The sequence below is a fragment of the Pseudonaja textilis genome, chromosome 5 (assembly GCF_049901715.1).
Source record: "Pseudonaja textilis isolate UNSWEBS1 chromosome 5, rPseTex1.2, whole genome shotgun sequence".
Classification (NCBI taxonomy): domain Eukaryota; kingdom Metazoa; phylum Chordata; class Lepidosauria; order Squamata; family Elapidae; genus Pseudonaja; species Pseudonaja textilis.
In genome coordinates this window covers 16,479,251-16,507,012 of record NC_141994.1, presented here as the reverse complement: position 1 = coordinate 16,507,012, position 27,762 = coordinate 16,479,251, and the positions used below count along the sequence as shown (strand labels likewise).

The following is a 27,762-nucleotide window of genomic DNA, read 5'->3' as shown; positions in this document are numbered from 1 at the left end:
ACTGTTCCGGTCTCATCAAGAGAGGCCTAGATAGGCATCACTCTAGTGATATCCAACTGCAGGCTGCCTTTCTCCTGAGCACATAGATGCCAACTCGCTTCTAAAGTGGGTCTGCAGGCACAATCTGGCTGGTTTGGGCACAATTTAGCACAGTTCTCATGTAAGATAGATACCTTCAACTGCTTATGAATTATCCATGGAACACCCACTGTTCTTTTTGTAATTCATTGCCATGATATAGTCAAATCCACTAATTTTGAATGCCCCAAGTATACTCCACAATTGCTAACTTTAAAAGGTTTGTTTATTGTTCTAACATGCTTGAGAGAAAATTACAACAACGTTCCAAAGCATATATATAAGACCAAGCTGGCTCGGCTGGTTTATGAGGGGGGAAAAAATTCAAAATCCACAGTTGGGAAATATATTGGCAAAAACTAAAACATTGCCATGTGTTCTCCAAAATTCTTCTTCAGTTTCTGGTGTGTTTGTGCTTTAAGGCTCATCCACATAGTATCCTTTCCCCAGCTGGAAGACACATCAGTTCACATTAATTGAGGATTTTTTCTTGCAGCAGCTCATAACTAGGCCCTCCTGAGGCAGAGTAAAACTAGATCAAATTGGTGAGGCAAGGAATTCATGTTATACAGGGGTGGGATTCAAAAACCCCAGCAACCAGTTCACTGCCTGGTTGCTGGGTGGGCGTGGCCATGGTGGGTGTGGCCTACCAGAACTTCCTGTTTCTGGCTTCCGGTGGGCCTGCGGAGCCCGGGGGAGGCCACTTTCACCCTTTGAAGGGTCCGGAGGCCTCCCCTGGGCCCCTGGGAGGGCAAAAACAGCATCCCCTGGGCTCTGGAGGTCCTCCAGAAACAGGCCCGTTTCTGGACTTCTGGAAGGCCCATTTCCCCTCCCCCCTTCAGAGCCTCCATGCGGACCCTGCACTTACTTGCATCGCATGGAGACTCCTGGGAGGGGAGGGGTGGGCAGGGCCAGCCGGTCGGTTGAAATAACAGTTCAGTGAACCAGATGTAACTTTAACATCCGGTTCGCCTGAACCAGTCTGAACCGGTAGAATCTCACTCCTGATGTTATCCATGGACAAGCAGAAGGCCTTCCATACAAGCATTTTAGGAATCCTCTTTAGCAATCAGAAACTTGCAACAGTTGTTCCTCTATGGTTATTCAAGGTTCAGCTGCTGAGGAGAATAGCACCTCATCCAGCCACCCTATATACTTAAACTTCCATGAGGCTTACCTTCCCCTAGGAAATCTGGAAGCATAACCACACCCAGCAAATGATTCCACTCCTCTCTCTCCTGCTGCTAATGACCAGGGCCAAGAGTGGCACTGTGTCACTTTTTGTGAAGGCATCAAAGACCACCTTCCTAAGATACGGTGAAAATTAAGGTTAAGAGAGCAGCTCTTCTTAAATAATCCAATTTTCTTCCAACTCAAGGATGGTAAATTAAGGACTTTAAATTAGATTAAAGTAAAATAATTAAGGTAAAATAATTAAGATGAAATAAGATAAATTAAGGACTTGAATATGTAAAAAAGAAGACAAGGAAACAACCGGTCCAGTAACAAGAGAAGATGACAAGGAAGTAATAGGCAGTAGACAGAAAGTAGAGCTGTGTAACTGATTCTTCAATCCACACAAAATGAAAATATAGCCCAACCTACCAAGAACATAACCTTAAACAGTCAGACTAGAAATAAAAATTAAAATAAATAAGAAACAAGAACATGAAAAGAGAACACCTTTCTGATCTAGATGAGTTCAAATCATCAGGATTTGAAGGATTACATCCCAGAGATCTTAAGGAGATGGCAGATGTGATCTCGGAATTGTATCTTTCAAAGATCCTGGAACACTGGAGAATTATCTGAAGATTGGAAAAGAGCTGATGTGGTTCCCATCTTCAAAAAGGGGGGAAAAACAAATCCAGGAAACTATAGACCGATCAGCCTGAAATCAATACCTGGGAAGATACTGCAAAAGATAATTTTAAAAAACAGATATACGAACACCTAGAAGCAAGTAAATTTATAACCAGAAGCCAACATGGGTTTATCAAAAAGAGGTCATGCCAAACCAATCGATTTCATTCTTTGACAAAGTGACTAAATTAGCAAAATGCTGTGGACATAGTATACTTGGATTTCAGTAAGGCATTTGACAAAGTAGACTACAACCTACTTCTTGGTAAGCTAGAAAAATGTGGGACAGAAGCATCATCACTAGATGAATTTGTAACTTCTGAAAACTGCATTCAATGAATAGTCCTTAATGGTACTACATCTACATAGAGAGAAGTAAGCAGTGGGGTATCCCAAGATTCTGCCTTGGGCCCAGTACTCTTCAATATCTTTTTGAATGATTTAGATGAGGGAATTGAAGGTGAACTCATCAAATTTGCAGATGACACTAAGCTGGCAGGAATACCCAACACCCCAGAACACAAGCTCAGGATCCAAAAGGATCTTGACAGATTGTAATACTGGGTCTTATCCAACAAAATAAAATTTAATGTAGAGAAAAGTAAGATTTTACACTTGGGAAGGAAAAACCAAATTTTCAAGTAAAACAAGGGTGTCAAAACTCGATTTAATTGAAGGCTGCATCAGGATTGTGTTTGACCTCGAGGGACCAGGGTGGGTGTGGTCAGGTAGGCATGACCAGCATGACATCACTCATTTCGGGGGTGCCTGTGGTGGCCCAAGTGCTCTGCCAGTGAAAACAGACTCCTGGGCTCCATTTTCGTCTGCGATGGCCTCCTGCAACCCTCTGCCAGTAAAAATGGAGCTCCGCTTTTACTGGCAGAGGGCTGCAGGAGGCAGTCACAGCTGAAAATGGAGACCTTGGGAGACAGCTGCTTGTGGCCCTCCTGAGCTCCATTTTTGCTAGCAGAGGTACCATGGGCTGTGCTGTTTCCAGGGCAGCCCTGTGGGCCAGATCTAAGCACCCCACAGGCCAGATTTGGCCCACCGGCCTTGAGTTTGACACCCCTGAAGTACATGTTAGATAAAACATGGCTCAAAAGCAGTAACTGTGAGAGGGATCTTGGAGTCCTCGTGGACAACCACTTAGATATGAGCCAACAGTGTGCAGTAGCAGTCAAAAAAATGCTAATGAAATTCTTGATTGTGTAAACAGAGGGATAGAGTCAAAATCATGCAAAGTATTAGTACTGCTAAATAAAACCTTAGTAAGACCACATCTGGAATACCACATCCAGTTTTGATCACCATATTATAAAAAAGATGAGATTTTGGAAAGAATGCAGAGAAGAGCAAGTAACATGATTAAGGGCCTTGAAACTAAAGCATAAGGAAAAAAGGGTAATATGGCTAGTTTAGTGAAAAAAAGAACTAGGGCTGACATAATAATAGTGTTCCAATATTTGAGAGGCTGCCACAAAGAAAAGGGGCTCAACCTATTTTCCAAAGTGCCAGAAGGCAAGACAAGAAACAATGGATGGAAACCAACCAAGGAGAAAAGCAATCTTTCACTTAGGAGAAACTTCCTGACAGTGAGAACAATTAATCAGTGGAATAGCTTTCCTTCAGAAGTTGTAGGTGCTTCATCACTGGAGGCTTTTAAGAAGAGACTGGATAGCCACTTGTTGGAAATGGTATAGGGGGTTGGACTAGAAGACCTCCAGTGTCCCTTCCAACTGTATTATTCTGTATTCTGCATGGATGAGAGAGAGTTTAAGAGAATTTGACGGTTTGCAGTTTTGGCTACTTTTTGGTCCATCTTAATATCACCCAACTTTGGAACAACAACAGTTATCCTAAAAACTGTGAAACTGCCAAAGCATCTCAATACAGTATTTCCTTTTAAAGATTATAACTCCTTTCGTAACATTCTCACATAAAAATACATAGCACTTTGAAAGAAGTATCATCTCATGGGGAAATATTCAGAGAATATCTCCTGATTGACATAGAAGGAAAAAAGGGACAAGGGGGCTCCTTTTTTCAAAATATTCACTACATTTTGAAGTGTTTGCAATGTGCATGTAAGCCTTAGTTTCAAAACTGCAGTTTTTTTCCCCCTCATGATCTTCACTATAAAATCATGATTTTCACTATAAAATCTATGTTTTAAAAAAGCCACATTGGATTCATAGTATAAAATTCCTCTACCTGATTGTGTACAATATGTAGCAACACGTGGACACACTCTGTGCTTGGGGATCCTATAAGAAATTCATCTTTTTTGTTGTTGTTTTGCTGCTTTGACCTGTCACCTGCTGGCATGCAAAACTTAATTTGCATTAGTTGTTTGCTCAACTCACATACCCGCATACCAAAATTAGGAGTAGGGGAAGCTAATCCACAAAAACAAATTGTTTAAAAAATAAAGCGTTACCATACAGTGAGAAATCTTCTTCATGACTAAAAATATTGGTCTGTTTCTGAACAATATCACAGATCCAGTTAAACTGAAGCTGTGAATGATAAAACCAGGGAAGGCTTAACCCCCTTCCTGTTCAGTTGTGACATAGAGAGGAACAGATATGTATATAGCATTTATCACTTTTCCTGGGCTTGGCCTGTGAAACAATCTTCAATATGGAAATGCTGCTTTCCATATCTGGAAACCTCTGTATTCTTTTTTACAGAACCAGCAACTGTACTGAATTTCTTCTATGCTAGTGATTACTTTGAAGTGATTTTTAGTGCTTGATGTTAGTATTGCTATGACTGTTTTATCAATTATGTGCTATCTATTCAGTGCTGATTTTTTAAATCTTGCCATTATTTTTTTTATAAATAACTCAAGGCAGTGAACATATTTATTACTCCTTCCTCAACTCCTATTTTCCACACAATAACAATCTTGTGAGGTAACTTGGATTGAGAGAGACTGACTGGCTCAAAGTCATCCAGCCAGTTTTCATGTCTAAGAGGGACTAAATCTCACAATCTCCTTGTTTTGAGCCTGGTGCCTTCATCACTAGGCCAAACTGGCTTTCAGTCTTAGTGATCATACAAATAGATCTTATCCAGGATCACTGCTATGGCCAAATTAAAGCAACAATAGGACCTGACAATCTGCTTAACTGGCTTTAGGTAACTGTGGATTCTACCTGATGCTTCCACATCATTGTTCAAGAAAAATCCAAATGAGGCCACTGCTATCAGTCCTAAGATTACACAACCTAAAAGTTAGTAGATAAGATTTAAAAGTAGCAGAATATCTTACTTATCGGGAGGGAAACTAATTCCTGAGTTTTCATCTGATTTTAAACCACTTCATTCTTAAAATGTTTCTGTTGTGCACAGCAATTCAGTAATTCATATTATAACATTTTTTCTTTTCACGTTCATTCCCTGTTGCAAACAAGAAGGTTTTTTTCTCTACACTGTAAAACTGAAAGAATGTGTATAGATTTGAAAATAATGTCGAATCAGATTATTATTCTTTTGGTGATTAGATGGAGATACTGTTTAAAGAAAGCGTATTTTACACAATTACAAATTTTGACTCTCAATGTGATTATTCCATATATAAATGAAGAAGGCTGTTACTGAACACACATATAAAACTGCAAGCATTGATAACAAATCCTGTTGCTGAAGAAACATTCCTGTCATAAATTCAATACAGCATATGGAATATACAAAATGCACCAATGTCTATAATGCATGTTGTTTCCTTGTTCATATTAACAATTTTTAAAAAACAATGAAATGCTAAATCCAAGAATACATTTTCAAAAGGTTGTGATGCCAAATGCCTTTGTTACTTGTCCATTTCTATCTTTCCACATTGTCGATAAAGAACAATAAAAATAATGCCACAATTTCAGGGTTACTTGGCTCTTATGTTGGCATCAATTACATATTTCCATTCTGGCACAATTATGTGTTTCTTGGAGTAGGTAAATCAATTACTATAGGTGGATTCAATGGCTGGTAATTCATAGTACAGACAGAAGCATTCACATAGGTAGTTGTTCCATCAGCCATAACACCATAACCTAAAAAAATTAAAAACATTGTTATAAATAAGCTTGTCTTCAGTACACGATTTCTGTTATCATACACCAAGGTTTGGCCATATAGAAATTCTTATCCATCCCATTGAACATCAATAAATCACAGCACTAAACTTGAATGCCTTCTTGAATCCAAGCAAACAACACTTGGTGTCCTCTTTTTGGAAGAATAGTTTCAAATCCCTACAATTTAAATAATTCTATGTAAAATTTAGGGCCTCTCTGCAATTGAATTCTCTGTCTCTAAAACTTTAACATTAAACCTGAATTTAGATTAGGCCTCTCCAACTGAATGCAGGATTCTACTTGGTTCTTCAGGAAGAAAATGGAACTCTTCTTATGAAACCATCGTTCAAATGAAGGGATATTAAGTCTCAGTTCACAGAAGGAGGGTCTCTGCATGTTGGATCTGAAGGTCTCCATCGAATTTGGATTCCTTTGAGATATTCTGAAGCCAAATTGAATGTACATCCAGAGTGAGTTAAGAAGAAGAAAGGAAAAAGCATGCCAACTATCAAGGCATTTACCATTTTCTTGCTCCTGTTTCTTTCCCTAACCCCTATAAAGATATTTTCAACATTAAGAGCTTTTAAATAGTATTCAGAGGTTGAACATCCGTTACTTCTATATAACTGAATGTCACAATGACCCCTGTCTCCTTTATAAGTTGGCTTTGTTGCTACTCTTCATATACGGAGTTTGAAAACAACCTATTAATTGCAGCAGGTTCCATACACTACAGAATTTGACAAAGTGCAAATTATGGAGACATTTCCATGGAGCAAATCAAAAGGAAAGGCTGAAGGAAAATTATTTTACAGAGAAGCAAAATACAGAAAACAAAAATATGTGGCATAAGACAGTTGATGCTAATCATGGTTCTGGAAGATCCAAAGTTTCAGAAAATTACTCTCCCCCCGTTATCTTTGAAAAATATATCAAATTCTAGCAAAAAATGTTGCAGAAAATCTTTCTAGCACTTTTTTCATATTCGTATGAAAAATCCCGAGATACAGAGATAATAATGTAGATGTAATAAATGTATGCCGAAAAATAAAGCAGTTTGCAGAGAAGATAATGAAGAACAGCTTTTTTACTGAAAGTAATAGAATTCTGTCACACTACGAAGAATGTTAAAGAGGGATGTTTTCACAAACAAGATGAAAATAGACTGGTGGTACAGTAATTATTTCTCCTGGAAATTCAGGAAACGAACACTTGCTTTTGTCTCTTTAGTTATAGTAACAGATATCAGCAGCAGCCATGCCATGATGGAACATTCTAGTACTTTGTTTTTTTACATCACCATTTTGAATAACTTGAGAAATCCAAGGTAAAAATCTACTCTATTATTTTAATTACTATCACCTGCTGTAAATATATTCATGTTCCCTTTACTGTGTTTATTACTTAATACATGCAGGTATGAAAAAGCATTCCAGCTTAGTGGAATGAGCTCCAACATAGTGCCTGAGCAAACACTATGCAGGTAGTCCTCAGCTTATGACCACAATTGAGCCCAATTGTGAATCACTGCAGTTGATAAGTTAGTAACCCGTTTGTTAAGGGAATCTGGCTTCCCCACTGACTTGTCAGAAGGTTGCAAAAAGTGATCACATGATCTTGAGACACAGCAACAGTCATAAATATGAACCAGTTGCCAAACATATGAACTTTGATCACGTTGGATGCTAGAAAGGTCGTAACTTGAATAATGATCCTAAGTCACTTTTTTCAGTGCTGCTATAACTTTGAACAGTCCCTAAACTGTTGTAAGTCGAGGACTAGTTATATATTTACCAGTCTAGATCCAGCTAGACTTTGCATTACTAGTTGGTAAAAAGTAGGTCCTTCAAGGGCATCTGTAGGATGGACTATATGTGTGGGGAAAAAAGTCAGCATAGTGGCCATGATAGTTGCCTTATAGACTTTTTTGTCCTCCTCTATGGACACAATTATTCACTCTTGCTCCTTGCTGTGCAAAGACTGATTTTTAAGCTTATCCAATGCAACAGAAGTTTTTATAGCCAAAAGCAGAGGTGATAGAAGTGCAATTAATCAGCATATCTCTTACCTACTACAGTTAATATACCAACAACTTTGTATTACTCGATTTTTATTTTTTTATTATGAAAGTAATACACACACATACAATTCCTGACCTTCATGAATGTGTCCAAAAACATGAAGTCGTGGTTGTATTCGTCTCTGGATTGTATTCAGCAGCTCAACACAACCCACCCTTTGCATTTTCTTAGGCACCCAATCTAGAAAACCTTCAAAATAAGAAATAAATACAATTTATAAAACGATGAACAACTTTATATCTCAAACTTAAGACTCTATTTCATTCAATATCTAGCTCTTCTAGCATTAAGAGAATATCTAGACACTTATTTTTGTTCATGTACAAAATTAAAATTATATAACAAAAATACAACTGAATAATGATTTATACAAGCAGGAGGTATCTACCCACTAAAAGCTGCATTCATGTGTGTGTAAGAGAGATGGTTCTAATAAATGCAAATATACAATTTTGGTAAAAAAAATGCAAAAGAAAGTCTCAATGAATCTCTCAGATAATTTTATTATTCTTTTATCTTTATTTTATTTGGTGTGATTTATTGTTGGGGGATAACACAAGTAAAAATATAAAATCAGCTCAGAGGCCAAATGATCAATTTTGTTATTTGTAATGGAGCTAAAATCACTGCAATTTCTTAAGTGCAGATTTTTAGCAGAGAAAGAATTCACTTAACAGTTTAGCATTCAACAAGAGAGTTGTCAGCCAATGACAGTAACTTGTAAGAAAAGGATCAAATCTAGGCATGAAGGGTGCAGTTGACTCTAGTTAAGGACAGTGAATATAATTATTCTTCATGGCTTCAATATTTGCTTTCTGGCATATTAAAAATTATAATTTGGTGGCAATGTTTGGAAAATCCTGGGAATCTTATTCAAGATCTTTGTTTTGGGACAAGCGTTTGTGACCCCATTCAGACTGAGATTACTGTATCTCAGAGGATGCTTAGTTCTTCTCCCAGTCCTGCCCTTTCCTTCTACTAAGTGGATGCACAGCTTCATTTGACAGGATTAAAAACAAATAAAAACCACTCTTTCTGTGAAGAGTTACCTTAAAGCAGGGGTGTCAAACTCAAGGCCCGCAGGCCGAATCCAGCCTACAGGGTGCTTGGAACTGGCCAGTGGGGCCACCCTGGGAACAGCAAAGCAGCAGCCTGCAGTGCCTCTGCCAGCGAAAATGGAGTTCAGGAGGACTGCGTGTGATCCCGCCTGCCCCCGAGCTCCATTTTCGGCTTCGGATGGCCTCCTGCAGCCCTCTGCCAGCTAAAACGGAGCTCGGGACAGCCACGCACAGCCCTCCCAAGTTCCATTTTCGCTGGCAGAGTGCTCAAGCCACCACAGGTGCCCCTGACACCAGTGATGTTGAGCTGGCCACACCCATCCTGGCCACGCCCACCCAGTTCCCCGAGGTCAAATTCAAGCCTGATGTGGCCCTCAACGAAATCTATTTTGACACCCCTGCCTTAAGGCATATCTTGAAACTTGTAAGAGAATTCCCATTGAGGCAGAAAGCTTCCATTTTGAGACAGAGGGCCCAATTTGAAAAACAGACACATATTCAAGTTCTCTCTGGCCTGGAGAAGCAGGAAACCCTCTTGTTTTCAAGATCTGCTATGTCTCTGAGAAGTTAGTTTAAGGCATATCTTGTATTTGCTAAGAGGCACATTATACCCAACTTTAAATAATCATTCTAATTCACAAGACAAAGCTTGTGACTCATATTTAATACATGGGATGTTTTACCATTAACTTATTGAATATTTGCCCCTGAGAGAATGAATGAATGAATGAATTCTTTATTGGCCAAGTGTGATTAGACATGCAAGGAATTTGTCTTGGTGGATATGCTCTCAGTGTACATAAAAAGAAAAGAAACATTCGTCAAGAATCATAAGGTACAACACTTAATGATAGTCATAAGGTATACCGTATTTCCCCATGTATAAGCACCCCCTTTGTATAAGCCACCCCCCCAATTTTTGGACTGTGAAGTTTTGAAAAAAATATTTTATTAGAGAAACAAGTTATGAAGAAAGAAAATTTACAAAGAAACAAAATTCGACGTCTAGATCTACAACTTCGGTCATGACGCCGAAAGCGGTGCGGGCGACGCTAGCAATCTACGCATCGGAACGAGAGTAGGAACGAAGCATTCAGGCCGATGCCTAGCGTATGCATTTCTATCGCGTACTCGCACTCGTAATCGTACCTGCTTTGTATATGCCACCCCCCTACTTTTTGGGCTTGAAAATTTTGGAAAAAAGGGGTGGCTTATACATGGGGAAATACGGTATATAAGCAATCAAATCATACTAGGAAACAGTCAATATAAATCATAATAAGGATACAAGCGACAAAGTTACAGTCATACAGTCACAAGTGGGAGGGGATGAGTGATAGGAATGATGAGAAGATTAATAGTAATAGTAATGTAGACTTAGTAAATAGTTGGACAGGGTTGAGGGAATTATTTGCTTAGCAGAGTGATGGTGTTCACTGTTCTTGTGTCTAGTTGTTCTGGTGTGCAGTGCTCTGTAGCAATGTTTTAAGGGTAGGAGTTGAAACAGTTTATGTCCAGGATGTGAGGGGTCTGTAGATATATTCACAGCCCTCTTTTTGACTTGTGCAGTATAGAGGCCCTTAATGAAAGGCAGGTTGGTAGTAATTGTTTTTTCTGCAATCCTAATTACCCTCCGAAGTCTGTGTCTGTCCTATTGGGTTGCAGAATCAAACCAGACAGTTATAGAGGTGCAGATGACAGACTCAATAATTCCTCTGTAGAACTGGATCAGTAGCTTCTTGGGCAGTTTGAGCTTTCTGAGTTGGCGCAGAAAGAACATTCTTCATTGTGCTTTTTTGATGACATTTTTTATGTTAGGTGTCCATTTTAGGTTTTGAGATATGATAGAACCTAGAAATTTGAAGGTCTCTACTGTTGATACCATGTTGTCTAGAATTATGAGAGGTGGTAGTATGGGAGTGTTTCTCCTAAAGTCTATTACTATTTTGAGTGTGTTCAGTTCCAGATTGTTCCGGTCACACCACGAGGCAAGTTGTTCAATTTCCCATCTGTATGTGGATTCATCATTGTCTTGAATGAGACCAATCGTTGCTAGTTTAACAGATGGATTGTTTGAGATGCAATCATTGGTATATAGGGAGAAGAGAAGTGGAAAGAGCACACAGCCTTGGGGAGGCCCTGTGCTAATTGTACAGGTATCAGATATACAATCAGAGGATCCCACAAACATTTCTCAGAATTCACCTTGAGGAGAGGACCCAATTCAGAGCATTCATAAAAACTGAATTAGTAATGGGGATGTCCAAACTACTGGAGATGAAGGTATCACAATGAATATGACAGAACTGAGATGAGGTATCACAAAGAATGGAGGATAGTAACCTTGAGAACAGGGGACTGATATGATATTATTTTTAAAATTCCAGCTGTCTGTGTTGCCTGAAAAAGATGGATGCCGGTCAGTGATCTTCAACCCACAGAAGGCAGATTCTAGGTCCGTGTTAGGTATTTTCACAGCAGAAGTTCAGATATTGTTCTGACCCAAACCCTTTTCCAATAAGACAAACAATAACCAAAGGGAACAGAAACCTTTTAATGAGACTTACGAATACCCGGTTAAAAGACTGCTGCAAACTAATTAACTTTGACAAGCACAAACCTTGCCAAAACTGTACGAGACTGCCAAGAATCACAGATAAGAAATATTTCACAACACAAGCGTCTTCAAATACCAAATTAAGATACTGTAATGTCCACGAGGCTGAGTTTCAAAACGTCTTTGCTTCCTGCAAAAAAGTTTGCTTCACAGCTGGCTTTTATCTTCTTGAAGGAGGGGCCATTACCTTGCAGCCTTACTCCTGAGTCGCCCATGCTGTTGCAGCTGCTCTTTCCTGCGAGCAATCCTGCGTGCACGCACACTTGGCAAAGGCTCCTCGGGAACCTCCTCATCGCTGCTGCCAGCCCACACAAACTCTGAAGGGAGCAGTCCACTCCCCAATGGTCCTGGCCCCTCATCTGAGTCCTCGCTCTCCTCAGCCGTCTGCACCTACTGCCAGTTGACCACAACAGATATGGACCAAAGCTGTGGGAGTTGATGAGCTCCAGTTCATTAAATCACATTCAAGTAGAGGTTGCAAGTCTTCCATTGGTTGAATATGGATTTCTGCACAGAACAATAGGTTGAACTCAATGGCTTCAGTAGCTCCTTTCATGTGGAGCTCTGACTGGGGATAATCGCTGAAGAAATCAAGATGATGCATTCTGAGAGAATAATGAAGCTTCACACAAATGGCAGAATCCAGCTTCAACACACTTCCAGGTGGGATATGAACAGGGCCCAAGGGTCTGTGAGGTGAAGGGTCAAAAAGTCAAGATGCCAGCCATAACAGTCATCATCATCGTCTTTTAATGACCCCTTGTGCAGTGGAGTCTGGGCAATTGAATGGAGCTAGCAGAGTGTTTAATGGCCGGATGCCTTTCCTGTCACCAATGTGGAGTTTTGTTCAGCAGATATATTCTTATTGTGCCCAGAGAGAGAAATATCTGCCTCTTCCTATGATCAAACTCACAGGTGCCTGATTGTGAGCCGAGAGCTCCACCTCTCGGCCACTGTACCACTCCCATAACAATGTGATCAATGCCCGGCCTTTTGTATGTACAAAAGAGGAGTGGGACCTCAGTCATGTAGTGGTATTGGAAAATTTTCACATGCTGCACCCCTCACCACCCTCACCCCAGGACAGTCCTGGAAATAGTCCTTGACAAATAAGTGAATTATTCCAGAAGCTGGAGGAAGAAAAGGGCAACTGCGATTTCTTCTGTTTCCATTTCTTCCTAGTTCTGATAAGCTTGCTGGACTGAAAATTACTGAATTTAAAGTGAAGATTGAATTCTCTAGCTAAGGAAAGTTCAGCTGGATATTGGGAACTGTAATTACATGTATTTAACTCAGATAAACAGAACTGAACACTTGCTTTACGTGAAAATTAGCAAAGTGTTCCATAGTGTAAATAAATTCCTCTAAGTACCTTAATTTTGCTCATTTTAAGAACTTGCTGCTGCATTACAGAAGCAAAACTCTGATTTTCTGTGAGATTGAGGGTTTGTTAGGTAGGGCAGTGGTTGAAGGTCTTAGTGCAGGGGTCTTCAAACTTTAAGACATGGACTTCAACTCCCAGAATTCCTCCTCCAGTCATGTTAGCTCAAGAATTCTGGGAATTGAAGTCCACAAGTCTTAAACTTGCCAAGTTTGAAGGCCCTTGTCTTAGGGTATTATTCAGAATATATCCAACCTGAATGGCCATCAGAGACCTTTCATGAACCATGTGTCAGGTAAGGCCACAGACCCAGCTTGAGCACAGATAGTCAAACTGTTCCTGCATCTAACTCTAAAATTGCCTTCAGTTGCTTAAAGCAACCCACCTTCCTCTTTCTGTCTCTTTAACTTTTATAGTAGTTCCGTGTTTCTCTTTGATGTCAGGCCAACGAATGCTCTCTGTAGTTTCATAAGCTCTTCATAGTATGCAAGGTTGAAATGCCCTATCTAGCAGATATCTTTTTCCACATGTGGCTCGCCAAGAGACTAGCATCTCTGTTCTGTGCAACTTGAGTGTTTGTTTGCCATAGGAAAGATGGGGTGGCAGTGGAAAGGGATGGAGTTTTATAAGGGCATCTCCCCTCGTGGAAATGAACAGCATGAAAAGCATTTGACTTGTAAGGATGCTGGATGGGAAGAAGAAGCTGCTTCATCCCACCAGGAAAGTTGCAATTATGGGAGCCTCCAAGCTCAGGATGGAACCTGGTGCCATTTGTTTTATACAGAGAAGCCATGTGGCTCTTTGTGAGTGGACAATTTAGCCCTTCTGCTAGGAGCCCTTTGATGTTACCAGGAAAATGTCCTCAATTATGTGTCTATGGAGATTCTCAGTCATCCAGGTCATGGTTGTCCCAAAGGTGTTTTTTCAAGAGGCATCAAACCCACCAGGACCAGATTCAGCAGTCCATCTGCATTTAAAAGACACAGGCCACTCTTTTGAAGACAGCAAACTCCACATTTTGGACAGAGAGGACCGCTGGTTTGAAAGAGGGGTCAAAGAGGCCATCTGTGTCAAAGTTGAACTGCCCTCTGTCAAAAGAGGCAGGGATATGACATCATCTATCTACAGTCTACAACACGGGTGTCAAACTTGCCGTGTCACATTGCTGTCACGTGATGTATTGCGACATTTTATCCCTTTGTGGGGTGGGCATGGCCTGCGCGTGATACATCCACCAGTTTGACACCCCTGGTCTACAACAGAGTCCTTTCAACAGTTCCAAGAAGACTCCACACCTATTTGCACAACTCAGGTGATCTTGACAACACAGACAAATCTCCAGGTGGCCTTAACTCGCTAAAAGAATGCAAATGTCCAGCTGTCTGAAAGGAGTATAAATCCTTCCGTTCCTCAGCAGTCAGAGCTGAAGAAGCTGTTTGGATTAGAAGCGAAACATCTTCAAAGAAAAACCAGAAAGTCCAGTTACCTCTTGAAAAAGCACTTTTGGGACCTTGATTATCTGATTCCCACAACAGATAGGTCTACTTCTACTTTATCTACAAGTTCCTAAATTCACTCATTAGAATAGGGGGTCTCCAAATTTGGCAACTTTAAGACTAGGAATGATTGCAGGAACTGGGCTTGGCTAAGTCCAATAAAGAGAAGGACCAGGGGAGACATGATAGCGGTCTTCCAATATTTGAGGGGCTGCCACAGAGAGGAGGAAGGGGTCAAGCTATTTTCTAAAGCACCTGAAGGCCAGACACGGAATAATGGATGGAAACTGAACAAGGAGAAATTTAACCTGGAAATAAGGAGAAACTTTCTGACAGAGGGAACAATCAACCCATGGAACAGAAGTTGCCCTCGGAAGTTGTGGGAGCGCCATCACTTGAGGCTTTCAAGAAGAGATTGGAGTGATATGTCAGAAATGATGTAGGGTCTCCGGCTTGGGTGGGAGGTAAGACTAGAAGACTACAAGGTCCCTTCCAACTCTGATTATCTGTTAACTTGTGGACTTCAACTCCCAGCTTTGCTGGCTGAGGAATTCTGGGAGTTGAAGTCCACAAGTTGCCAAGCTTGGAGACTGCTGCATTAGAAGACTGAACCCAATCAGGTGATAACCTATTCAATAACCTGTTAAGCATTATGCTAGCCCAGAATCACCATACCAGAAATATGAAGTTCTAGGATCTCTTTGCCCCAGTGATTCAGGGAATTATTTGAAGAAGAACCATCTATAGAAGCCTTTGAGTTATAAAGAATTTGTTAGTGAGGACGATGTCTTCACAGGCGTTAAGGGACTTGGAGAGGCTAGATGCTTCTTCTGACTGATGGCACTTCCAAAGAAGTTGCATCTTCTTGCTTTCAGGGGCAGAGGTGGTATTCAGCAGGTTCTGACCAGTTCTGGAAAACCGGTGGTGGAAATTTTGAGTAGTTTGGAGAACTGGCAAACCTCTGATTGGAGATTTTACAGTATCCTTCCCCTGCCATGCGCACCAAGCCATGCCCACAGAACCGGTAGTAAAAAAAATTGTATGCCACCCCTGTTCAGGGGACTTTCATAATAACAGGCCTCATGACCCAATCTTTTCACCTTCAATCCAGACGGCTATGGCTGATCTGGTGGGAATCTGTATGAATTGTTCAGTTGAGAATATGAATTGTCTCCTTCATTCTTCTTTCATCTTTTAAAAATCCCTCTGACTTCTTTTCCGAATCACCCTTCTGGCTTGCCTTTCCGTTCCCATTTCGTTCATCTAGCAACCACCTGGTTGCACCATGTGCTGGGTCTTTTTCTTCTCCTTGTTTTATGTTCTTGCACCACTATTAACTAGTGATCCTTAGCAATAGCATATGGAGCAGCACTTGCACAAGAATTTACATAGATTCTCATGGACATCGTATTGTACAGCAATTTGTCAACTTCTGCTTTTGCAAAACTTTGCTCAAGCAAAGAAAGGCTGAAATTCAAGTTGTTGTCACACGACTGGAAATAATAAATTGTAAATGAGGTGGTATATAAAGGCAAAAAGTATTTCCACTTCGAAAATTTTGCAAACCAAAATCCATGAAATTAACTTCTTCATTAAATTAAGCGTTATTTATGTTGAACAAGTTTTTGTCTGCATGCAATGTCAACCTTTTGAAGCTTTCCCATATGTTTGCAACTTATTATGTATACCTGATTACACAAACTAAGAATAATTTATTATACCTAGCGAACACTAAGGAGACTGCCTTAAATATTCTTTTCTTTCCCTTCTTTTAACATTTGGGTAAACAGTGATCTGCAACTACCAGAAAAGCATAAATCACCGTTGCCAACAATCAACTAGGTAGGTTCCAAGTTAGATTTTGTTGGAAAATTATAGTGGCTAATTTCCTCTTTAGTTTGTACCTGGCACACACCTATTCAAATATCATATTCGGATCAGATATGGGCACACCACACATATGGACTATATAGCAAAGTGTAGCTCAATATTTCTTTAATAAACATCAGTAAACATCAAAAGCAAATAACTGGCAAAACAGGACAGAAGCAAGGCACGAAGAACATTAGCAACAGGCAATAATATACGTATCTATCTGTATTCTATCAAAAGGTGCAGAATTTCCAATGAGCACTGGAAACAACCTTGTGGACAATGAGCTCCCAATTTTTAACTCTTTTGTACACAAAACAGCAGCAGATTAAAGATGGAAAGTAAGACACCAGGTTGATAGTCCCAGAAGGTCACAAGGAAAACAGGTTGTGAAGAGGATGTGTAGTGTCCCAAATTATTTATTTTATTTATTTATTTGATTTGTCAATCGCTTACAAGATAATAGGTATAAGTATATACATAGTTATGAATACATGAAATGGGTACATATAAGAAAAAGAAACAATAGGACAGGGATGGTAGGCATGTTGGTGTGTGTATGCACGCCCCCTACAGACGTCTTAGGAAAGGGGTGAGGTCAATAGTAGACAGTTTAAGGTTAAAATTTTGGGGGTTTGGGGAAGAAACCACAGAGTCAGGTAGAGTATTCCAGACATTGACCACTCCGTTGCTGAAATCTTGCAGACCCTGCTCAAACATTGCTTATATGATATGTCCTGGATAGAAGGACTACAGAAAGGCAGGCAGTGAGAGTTGGGTATGAGATAAAGGATCTAGGGCAGAGATCTCCAAACATGGCAACTTTAAGACTTGTGGAGCTATGTTGGCTGAGGAATTCTGGGAGTTGAAGTCCACAAGTCTTAAAGTTGCTGAGTTTGGGGACCCCTGATCTAGGGGCATCTGCAGTGTGGAGTATAAAAAAAAGTTAAGATAATAGCCGGTCTGAAGCCCCAGCCATGTTGCATGTAAAAGAGTCAAAGCTTCAGACACTAATTATGGCGGCCATCTTATGCCTACCACTGGCTGTGAATGCCCTGGGCAGTATATAATGGTGCCCTGATAACTTGAGAAATATGATAATTAACTTGTAGAAACTTTGAGTTGGGAGATATGGTGTTCACTTGCAAAGAGACGCATTTTAAATATTTGCAATGCAAATTTAACTTAACTTTAACTTTGAATTATTTTATTCCCAAGGATTAACGAAGGCCAATTCTATCGAGAGAGTTTACTAATGTCATGGCAATAAGCAGACATGGGCTACCAGTGTATTTCACCCAAAAGCACCCCAGAAACACACCAATTTACATCTGAAGAGCTGCATGGAAAAAGCAAAGACTCAGAATTGTTATCTGTCCCCAAGGACACAGCAGAGACATATAAACTGAACCAGAGAAGCATTTTTCAGTGTTTTCTTACCGAGAGGTGGTCCATGTGTAATAAGAATGTCTATTCCATCTGGAATTAGGTTCCATTTCTCTAAGAGCGCTTGGCCTCGTGGAAGATTAAAGCCCCAGCCATAAAACCAAGGTTGCCTGCCAAGAAAGGAGGAGATAGTCTTCAGTGCTTCACACAGACTGTGGTTAGCCAACTAAACTCCAGGACAAGAGGGGAACACCCTGAATCCACACAATGTGTCTAATAGCCAGGGGTGGGCTTCAAAAATGTTAGCAAAGGGTTCTCTGCCCAGTTGCTGGGTAGGCGTGGCCATGGTGGGTGTGGCCTAATCAGCCTCCTGCACCACAGCTGGGGGTGGGGGAGATTTTTGCCCTCCTCAGGCTCCGGAGGCTTTCCACGAGCCTCCAGGAAGGCGAAAATGGCCTCCCCGGGCTCCGGAGGCTCTCTGGAAACGGGCCCATTTCTGGCCTTCCCGAACTTCCAGGAGACCCATTTTTCACCCTCCCTGAGCCTCCGCGTGCACCCTGTACTTACCTGCATTCAAACCGGGTCGTGTCAGGACCCCTGGGAGGAGAGGGGTGGGGTGGGCGGGGCCAGCCAGGAGTGGGATTTGGGGTTCTCCGAATTGCACAGAATCTTAGCTAGGGGTTCTCCTGAACCCCTGCGAACCCCCAGCAGCCCGCCCCTGCCTGAATCCACACAGCCAATGTGTCTAACAGCTCCACTCAAATGTTACAGAAGCATGCATGCGCCACTGCAATTCTGAGTTTATTTATAATGCATGGACACCCATGTAATCTGAAAAAAGAAAATTACCATATCTATTTTCAGAAAATATTCATTAATAAGCAAGGAATATTACGCTTTTACTAATTTTAGCATGCTTGAGCCAATACAAACTACCACTAAAATACTGCAAAATGCCTGGTTTGGGATGCCTGCATTTATTCTCCTATTGTCTTTGGATAATCTCTTTATTAAAGTGAGTTCTATCCTGCAAAATACCTGTGAAGAGTCTTGTCTCCTGAACAGAAGCATTTGTACATGATAAGGGCCTAACCTGAAACACACAGGAGAATCGATGCAGACACTTAACACAAGAGGTACAGGCAGTCCTCAACTTATGACCACAACTGAGCTCAAAACTTATGTTGTTCAGGGAGACATTTGTTAAGTGAATCTTGCCCCATTTTACGACTTTTTTTTGCCACAGTTGTTAAGTGAATCACTGCAGTTGATAAGTTAGTAACCTGGTTGTTGTGAATGTGGCTTTTCCCATTGACTTTGTTTGTCAGAAGGTTGCAAGAGGATTACATGACCCTGGGGCACAGTAAAGGTCATAAATATGGACCAGTTTCCATGCATCTGAGTTTTGATCTCATGATTATAGGGCCGTAAACAGGGGTGGGATGCTACTGGTTCTGCCCGGCTCTATAGAACCAGTAGCTCTGAAGAGCAGCAGACACCAAACCGGTTCTGTGTTTGCTGCTGTTTGGCCCACCTGGGCTCTTACCTGTCCTTTATTTCCTGCTTTTTTCAATCTCAGCTGCTTTGCACGGCACATCTGAGGTTGAAAAAGCAGGAAAAAAAGAGGCTTTTCAAACGCTGCGCACCTGCACGCAGCGCTTTTCAGCTGTCCGGGTGGCACAGCTTAAGGTTTTTTACACACGGGCACAGCAAAACGTAGCAAATCGCGCATGCAGCAAAACGTGGTCACCAAACCGGTAGTAACACTGGTTGAATCCCATCCCTGGTTGCAACTATGAAAAACGGTCATAAGTCATAATTTTCAGTGCCGTTGTAATTTTGAATGATCACTAAATGAACTGTTGTAAGTAGAGGGCTACCTGTATTAACTTTTTTCTTATGATCTTTGTAAAGCTGTTTACATGTCCACCTGTTTGTTTTATTTTTTTCCCTTTTTGGCTTTAAAAAAAAACCAACCAAACTAGGAAAATATAATATTTTTCACAGGGTAAAATTATTTGGAAAGCACCAAAAGGAAGCTGTAATACCATGGTGTTAATTTTGGAATAGATTCATCTAGTAATGGACTATATCAATTGCATAATAATTACCATTCAATTCATCAAAATCCCAAAGCAGCCCAGCCCCTTTTAGCACTGACACATATAAGAAGGGGCTGATGTCTTGATGGCATGTTTTGAACCCATGCCCCAAAGAATGCATGGTGTGCTTTAATCAAATGAATTATATCTTGCCCACTGACAGAGCAATTTTGACAGACAGTTTTACTTTTTTTTTTTCTTCATAATGTGGAATTCATACTTCCTTTCTGAATGTGGCTGCTCTATTAATGCAAACCTACTTAATGGCTGTTGTGGTTCGCCTGCAGCCTGTGCAGACGGCAGCAGAGTCGGACAGTGGGGAAGAACAGGGACCAGTCCGGGAGTCTGGAGAGGACAAGGGTCCTGTGTCCGATGTAGAGATGAGGACAGGACCATCTGGGAGTGGTGTGCTGACTCCGGAGCCTCCAAAATCTGACAGCAGCGAGGCAGAGGAACAAGGGGAGCCTGTTCCCAGTGCGCATGTGTGCAGAGCTGCCAGAAGGCAAGAACAGCTGAGACAAAAGAGGCAACTTGGGAGTAAGGCTTGGCGGTGATTGCCCCTCCCCTAAGGTATAAAGAAGGTGCAAAGGTAGAGAAACCTTTGCAGGAAGCAAAGTTGTTTGCTCTGTTCCGATTAAACCTTGAAGCTCTGTGTGGACTTTGTACGGATGTTTTTTTACAGTTCATTTGGCACTTTAGTTGTTGGCAGCAATTCAAAGGAGATAAAGGTGGGTGCTTATCTCGAGGGACTGTTTGGGACTCACTAGGGGCTGGGAATGAACAGAATTCCCAGCATTGAAATAAAACAAGAGTTGTTTGGACTAAGCGTGTGCTTAATTATGGGCTCAGGAAGCCTTGGTCGGAACAATGGCCTCATACTAGCCACCTATCATACTGTATTAGAAGAAGAATATTAGCATAGAATTTGTGGATCTATGACTCATTTAATATGAAGCAGCACACCAGCAAATAAATTGTGGAGAATGAATGTGGAGAGATTCAGAGCCTGGCCCATCTGCTGGTATGTAAGCTACTACCAGAAACCTGTACCGATAATGACTTAGTTTGGGCCAATGACAAAGCCAAGAAAGTGGCCTCATTCTTGATCTAGACATGGAAGAAGCAGCAGCAGCAGCAAATCAAGTAGGCAAGACTCAAAATATTTTTATACGCATAAAAGACAAAATGCAAGTTGCCTTAAATTTACATGCATTTTATCATTCTTTTAATTACAATGACTTGGTCTATTACATAGTAATTATTTAGCAGCAATTCCCTGTAAAAGAAGCAAAACAAGGACTAACAATATAAAAGAATTCCATACCTCTGCTTTTCAGAAAGAAATATTAAAAACCAAAATGTGTTAATAAATTATATACAAAGTAATCCACAATTTAGATGTCTACTCTCAATTAATCAGTTGTTCTGGTATTCCTTAGTTAACTGACCTATTAAAAGTAGATACTTTCATTTAGGATGTTTAATGAACTGCACAGCTTTCCTGGCAAATAGCCTGTTCCGCTGAACTTTAATAAGGGAAATCATGTCAGGGCAGACCTTCTGACTATATTTACAATTAGGATCTGCAGAAGACCCTCTCACAAAAAAAAAAAGCCACCTGCTCTGGTTGAGCAAAGAGTGTGTGGAACAGAGTTGGGAGGACAGGTAGACCTTTTTTGGCAGTCCCCTCAATCCAGGTGTGAATTACACTGCTAAGTAAGATAACACTATTTGAATATACATCCAGTTGCAGGCTGGGAAGCGGCACATTCTTAACCTGACTGGAATATATTATTTCCAGTCCAAGTTGTTGGATTGTATCAGATCCAAGAAAATTGTTGGGCTGATCCTTTTTAACCTTTGGATCAGGGCAATGGTGGGATTCAAATTTTTTTACTACCGGTTCTGTGGCTGTGGCTTAGTGGGCGTGGCTTGGTTGGCATGGCAGGGGAAGGATACTGTAAAATCTCTATTCCCTCCCCACCCCACTAACCTGCTTTCCAGCTCCATTCTCCTGTGCAGGGCAACCAAGGAAGACCCAGCCAATCAGCTGGGACTCAATGGGAGGCAGAGAATAGATGGGGACAGGGCCAGTCAAGAGGTGGTATTTGCCGGTTCTCCAAACTACCCAAAATTTCCACTGCCGGTTCCCCACAACTGGTCAGAACCTGATGAATACCACCTCTGTATCAGGGGTGTCAAACTCAAGGCCTGCAGGCCAGACCCAGCCTGCAATGTGGTTGGATCCGACCCACAGAGCCATCCTGGTCTACCCAATGCGAATGGAAAGATCGGGCCAGCCCGGCCTTGGCCCAGTCTATCCAATGCAAAGAGGAAACATGCCAGCAGTTTGGGGAGTGGCGTCAAACTAGCCACACCCACCCAGTCGACCATACCCGCCTGGCTTCTTGAGGTCAACCCCAGCCCTGACGCAGCCCTCAATGAAATTGAGTTTGACACCCCTGCTCTCGATTACAAAATTTGAAATGTATCATTAATAGTTTTGGTAAATTAATATGTGCCACATTCTCCTGCTATGAGATCTATTACTCTCATTTTTCACATTCAAATCTTTCGTTCTTGCAGTTTCTATTTTGATGTAGTGTTCATTACATCAAGGGCCAGGATGTTAATAATAAAAACTGTATCAAAAATTGAATGTGTTGTTTGTCATATCTAGCTAACAGCCTGATGCTTTTGCTCTGTCCCATAAGGAAAGAATGAAAGGCTGGTATGATTTTATAAGCTTTATAATAAGTGCAGCTTGAAGACTGTTAAATATCAGCTACTTGTTCTTCAGAGATGCTTCCTTGGAGTAGCCTGAAACCACTCCTTTTCTGCATTAAAAAAAAGTCAATTCTTTGAAAGTCTTCTGAACTATTCCTTGTATATCTCTTGACAAAATCCAAAGAAACCGCCCTCAAAGCTGTAATGACAGTTTCCGTAGTACCGATGCATTAATAGCATTTTCAGAAAATTATGTTATCTGCCCTTTTTCTGATTTTTAAATGTGTACCTTTGAAATTCTATCAAGATTATACACAAACTTAAACATATGTAAAAATATGCACACCAAGAGCTATTTTGAATACAAACTATTTTTCAGAGAGAATCCGTGTCATCTAAGACAAGAATTTACTGGGACAGTTGACTGTAGAAATCTTTAAAAATTGTCCTTTCCTGTTTTTTAAAAGCTAACTCCTTCAAGGATCTTTCTCTCCCTCCCCAAGATTTATTTATTTCCCTATAGTTGTTCTCCCTACCACGTCCAAGTCTTCCTCATCTGAGTATCAGAATGAGATGCTTATGGAGATCAGATATATATGCTTCTAACCCACAAATTAAATCACCTTTTTTTTTATACTATGGGCAGAAAAAGCAGTGGGCATTTCTACACAGGCAGTTAATACTGGTGCAATTAATACAGTTAATTTAGCAGTAGAAAATAATAATAATATCCCGCTCTTCTGTTACTAAGCAGTTTTAGGGGAAGGAAGAACATAACATGCACGTCTCTCCTTCCTAACCTTGAGACTCTAGAAAGAGTGCAGAGAAGAGCAACGAAGATGATTAGGGGGCTGCAGGCTAAAACATATAAACAATAGTAGCTGGAACTGGGTATGTCCAGTTTAATGAAAAGAAGGACTAGGGGTGACACGATAGCAGTATTCCAATATCTCAGGGGCCGCCACAAAGAAGAGGGAGTCAAGCTATTCTCCAAAGCACCTGAGGGCAAGACAAGAAGCAATGGGTGGAAACTAATCAAGGAGAGAAGCAACCTAGAACTAAGGAGAAATTTCCTGACAGTGAGAACAATTAATCAGTGGAACAACTTGCCTCCAGAAGTTGTAAATGCTCCAATACTGGAAGCTTTTAAGAAGAGATTGGATAACCATTTGCCTGAAGTGGTGTAGGGTTTCCTGCCTAAGCACGGGGTTGGACTAGAAGACCTCCAAGGTCCCTTCCAACTCTGTTATTCTATTCCATTCCATTCCATATTTTCTATTCTATTCTATTCTATTCTATTCTATTCTATTCTATTCTATTCTATTCTATTCTATTCTATTCTATTCTATTCTATTCTATTCTATTCTATTCCATTCCATTCCATTCCATTCCATTCCATTCCAATCCAATCCAATCCTGTGTCCTTTGAGTAAGGATGTTGTCACCATGTACTTTCTTCAAAAAGTCCAACGAACGGGATTTCCAGACTTTGGCCACATCATTCTTTGCATGAAGCTTGTAAGCTGGTGCCTCTTGATATGTGGTTCAAAGCAGGAATGTCCTCAGGATATAATTGTTTAATGGAAAGAAGGACTTGAGGGGACATCATAGCAGTGCCCCAATATCTTAGGGGCTGAGATATTTGTCTGAAAATGGTATAGGTCAGGGTTTCCTGCCTGAGCAGGGTGTTGGGCTAGAAAATAGGGCCCCAACTTTTTGGGCACTGGGGTCCAGTTCCGTGGAGAGAGGTTTTTCCGTGGACCGGAAGGCATGTGGTTTTGTGTGCTGCTTGCATCCCACGAATGGGGTTTAGCTTGTTTGTGTCGCCCAGTTTCTAGCATGCCGTGGACCAGCGCTGGTCCATGGACCCCTGGACTAGAAAACCTCCAAGCCTTTTCCAACTCTCTTATTTTGTTCCATTATTCAATTAACTTTAAAAAAAAAAAAGTCAAGATGGTGGCTGTGACTGTGTGATTGTGATTGTGCCTGTTTTTTCTATGTCTCACGTGCGGTGATTAAAAAACAGAGATTTGACTGCAGCATTAAAGTCACAGTTTTAACTTCGTAAAATTATACCCTGCTGGGATCACCCTGTTGCAGGGTATTGCCTTTCAAGCAATGAGATGAGGAGTTTGCAATCTGGAAGACAGGATTAGAAAGGAAGAAGAAAATTATTTCAGAGAGGCAACACGTGTCTAGTTGTGTGCAAGCCACCGTTTCATACAGAAGAGCACACACAACCACAGCAGTTATTTAGGTAAATGGCCCTCAAAACATAATCTGCAGTGAACTTCCTTGGGGGTCTTCAAGAGAAGGTGGCTTGCTTTTATCCAGGGGGTGGGTGGCTACATGATGGAGGTCATCACCTTGTGGGCAGCAAAGGTCACTCAAACTCCAAGCAGAGTCCTGACAGGGGTGGCTGAAGGAGAGGGAGGTCTCCCAGCCTCAGCCATGAGGTCAGCAAGGCCAGTGGTTGGCTCTAACTGCGGGAGTGAAGGATACTAGAGACATGCTTGCCCAAGACTAACCAGACCCAGAAGCCAGACTCAGCTGGAAAACGACAGAGAGACCCAGGGAAGGAACCACCGGGATGCCCAAATATAGCAACTAGCTCCAGTCAAGGGAGTGGTGGACACATCTTTCCCTTATCCTCTCCTCCCTGAGTGCCCTAGGATGGAGAGGGGATGGGCCTGGGTCCTCCTCTGACTGCCCAGCCAGCCGCTGCCCTTCCCCAGCCTCCTCCACAGCCTCTGGAGCCACCTTTCCACTCCCTGTTGGCTGTTCATCCTCTCCCTCAGAGTCAGTCTCCACCAGGGGCATGACACCAGCAGAGCTGGCAACAGATTCGGACAGCGAGGAGGTTGGGGAGGAACATGGGCCAGTCCTTGAGTCTGGGGAAGGCTTTGACGAGTGCTCTGCATTAGAGGAAGAGATGAAGCCAGGGCCGTCTGACAGTTATCACCTGCTTTCAAAGTCGGACATCCGTGAGGCAGAAGAACAGCTGGAGCCTGTTCCCAATGTGTGCATGCACAGAGGTGCCAGAAGAAGGGAACAGCTAAGTAACAAGGGTCAACTTAGCCACAGGTGGATGGTGAATGGCCCCTCCCATAGGGAATAAAAGAGGAGCGAAAGGAGAGTGTGGTTTTGCAGCAGACAATTTATTCATTTTGGTGAAGAACTGTTCCCGCATTCTTGCCAAGTATTGTCTGCTACAATGTGGCATCTGAAAGATATCGGCCTGGCAACTCTCCAAGACTAATAAAGGTCTGTAATTGTGAAATATCTTAAAAGACTGTTGGCCAAGACTTTGCTGGAGAGGAATTCACCGTAAACTAAATAAAAGGAGTTTATCAGGACGAGGAGTCAGCTTCGTGCTGTTGGGGAAGCCCAGGTCAGAACAGCTCCATGGACAGCACATTGCAGTAGTCCAGCTGTAAGGTAATTAGGATATGAGTGACCATCAGGAGTGATGTTACTGACACTGATCTTGAAGGAATTCATTCTATTTTAGTTTTACCTTGGGGGAAGAAGTGATTCCTATCTCTCTTCTTTCCCACTTTTCAAGCAGCTTCATTGGATAAACCTTGGTGCTATAGTCCTATCTGGAGAAAGGCAGAAAATGCATCCTTGCCCACTTTATCCAGGCCACGGAGGGTTTTATATGCATTAATAAGGTTTATCGCTAATTGGCTTTTTTCCAAACTAAAGAGTCCTAAAGGTTCTGACCTTTTCTCATATGGAAAAACACAGGTTTAAAATATAAAAATGCACCTATCAAATATGAAAATGCCTGTGGCCATTTGAATGGTTCAATACTGTGCACTGGAACCTCCTACAATGAGATGGCCATTATAGACATTACATGAACTGCTCATGGAAAGGACACGAAGAAAGGATCTGTCTCATAATTGATGCATCAGATGGCTAATTAATATTGGATTTATAAAATAATATAAAAGCTTATCTGAAAGGCTTTACAATAAAATTGAAGGGGGAGGGTGACCAATCTTTAGGATTTAGGACTTAATCCCAAGTATAAACCCCAAGACAACCAATCAAACAACAAGCAAACAAAACATCAAGCAATCAAGCAATGAGGTACAGAATGGCGGGAAGGAAGGAGATGTGGGAAGCAAAGGCAAAATCTGCCATAAAGAAGTCTGGCGCTCAAAGATTGAGAAATAAAGTTAACTTGAAGTTCTAGTTAGTACATGAAAGTAGGTATGACAAGAGTTACCATTATCAAAACTTGGTGAGATGAAACTCACAAAAGCAACGTGCTTCTGGAAATATATAAACTGTTCAAACAAAACAGACTTAACAAAAGAATTGCATTTTATGTAAGAAATCGCTACACCTCTATAGAAATGCAGAAAACCAAGGATGATAGCCTCCTTGAATGCATATGGTTTGATATGAAAGGAAAAAAGAATGACACAGGTGTATACTACAGGCCACCCAGCCAAGCATAGGAAATAAATTATCTCTTTGCCTATCAGTTAGCTAAGTTGTGCAAGAACACACTATAGTAGTACTGGGATTTTAACTGCCCTGACTTTAACTGGGAGACAAACTCTGCACCAAGTGGGAGAACAAACAGTTCTAGATGAAACTAGCTTTGTCATCCAAAATGTAGAGGAGGAGACTAGAGGGTCAGCTATACTGGATTTAATGCTTACTAATAGATATGAAATGGTAGAGGGACTTGAAGTTGCAAGAACCTTGTGGGAGAATGACCATGTTGTATTGGAATTCAACACAATGCAGCCACAAGTAATTGAACAAAATCAAACTTCTGTCATAGACTTTAAGACAAGAAGTAATGGGCGGAAGATCAATAAAGATAAATCCAACCTAGAATGAAAGAGAAATTTCCCGACAGTAAAAAATAATTAATCAATTGGACAGCTTGTCTCCAGAAGTTGTGGATGCTCCGGCACCGGAGGCTTTCAAGAAGAGATTATAAGGCCAATTGTCCAGAATGATATAGCATTTCCTGCCATGGCAAGGGGGTTGGTCTAAAAG

At 41.2% G+C, this 27,762-nt stretch overlaps 1 protein-coding gene across 4 annotated transcripts in view; it reads right to left on the bottom strand.

The window, feature by feature from the left end:
* Positions 1-286: 286 nt before the first annotated feature.
* MPPED1 (metallophosphoesterase domain containing 1) overlaps positions 287-27,762 on the bottom strand; it is a 76,906-nt gene continuing 49,430 nt past the window's right edge. For 2 of the 4 annotated variants that reach the window (XM_087934182.1, XM_087934181.1), the window contains 3 exons: positions 17,963-18,078; positions 8,174-8,287; positions 287-5,993 (listed from right to left, as the gene is read on the bottom strand). In XM_087934182.1, the coding sequence (XP_087790308.1) occupies positions 5,875-5,993; positions 8,174-8,287; positions 17,963-18,078 (349 nt within the window). In that variant the 3' untranslated portion in view covers positions 287-5,874. The remainder of the gene's footprint in view (positions 5,994-8,173; positions 8,288-17,962; positions 18,079-27,762) is intronic. The other 2 variants (XM_087934179.1, XM_087934180.1) reach the window with 1 other exon arrangement.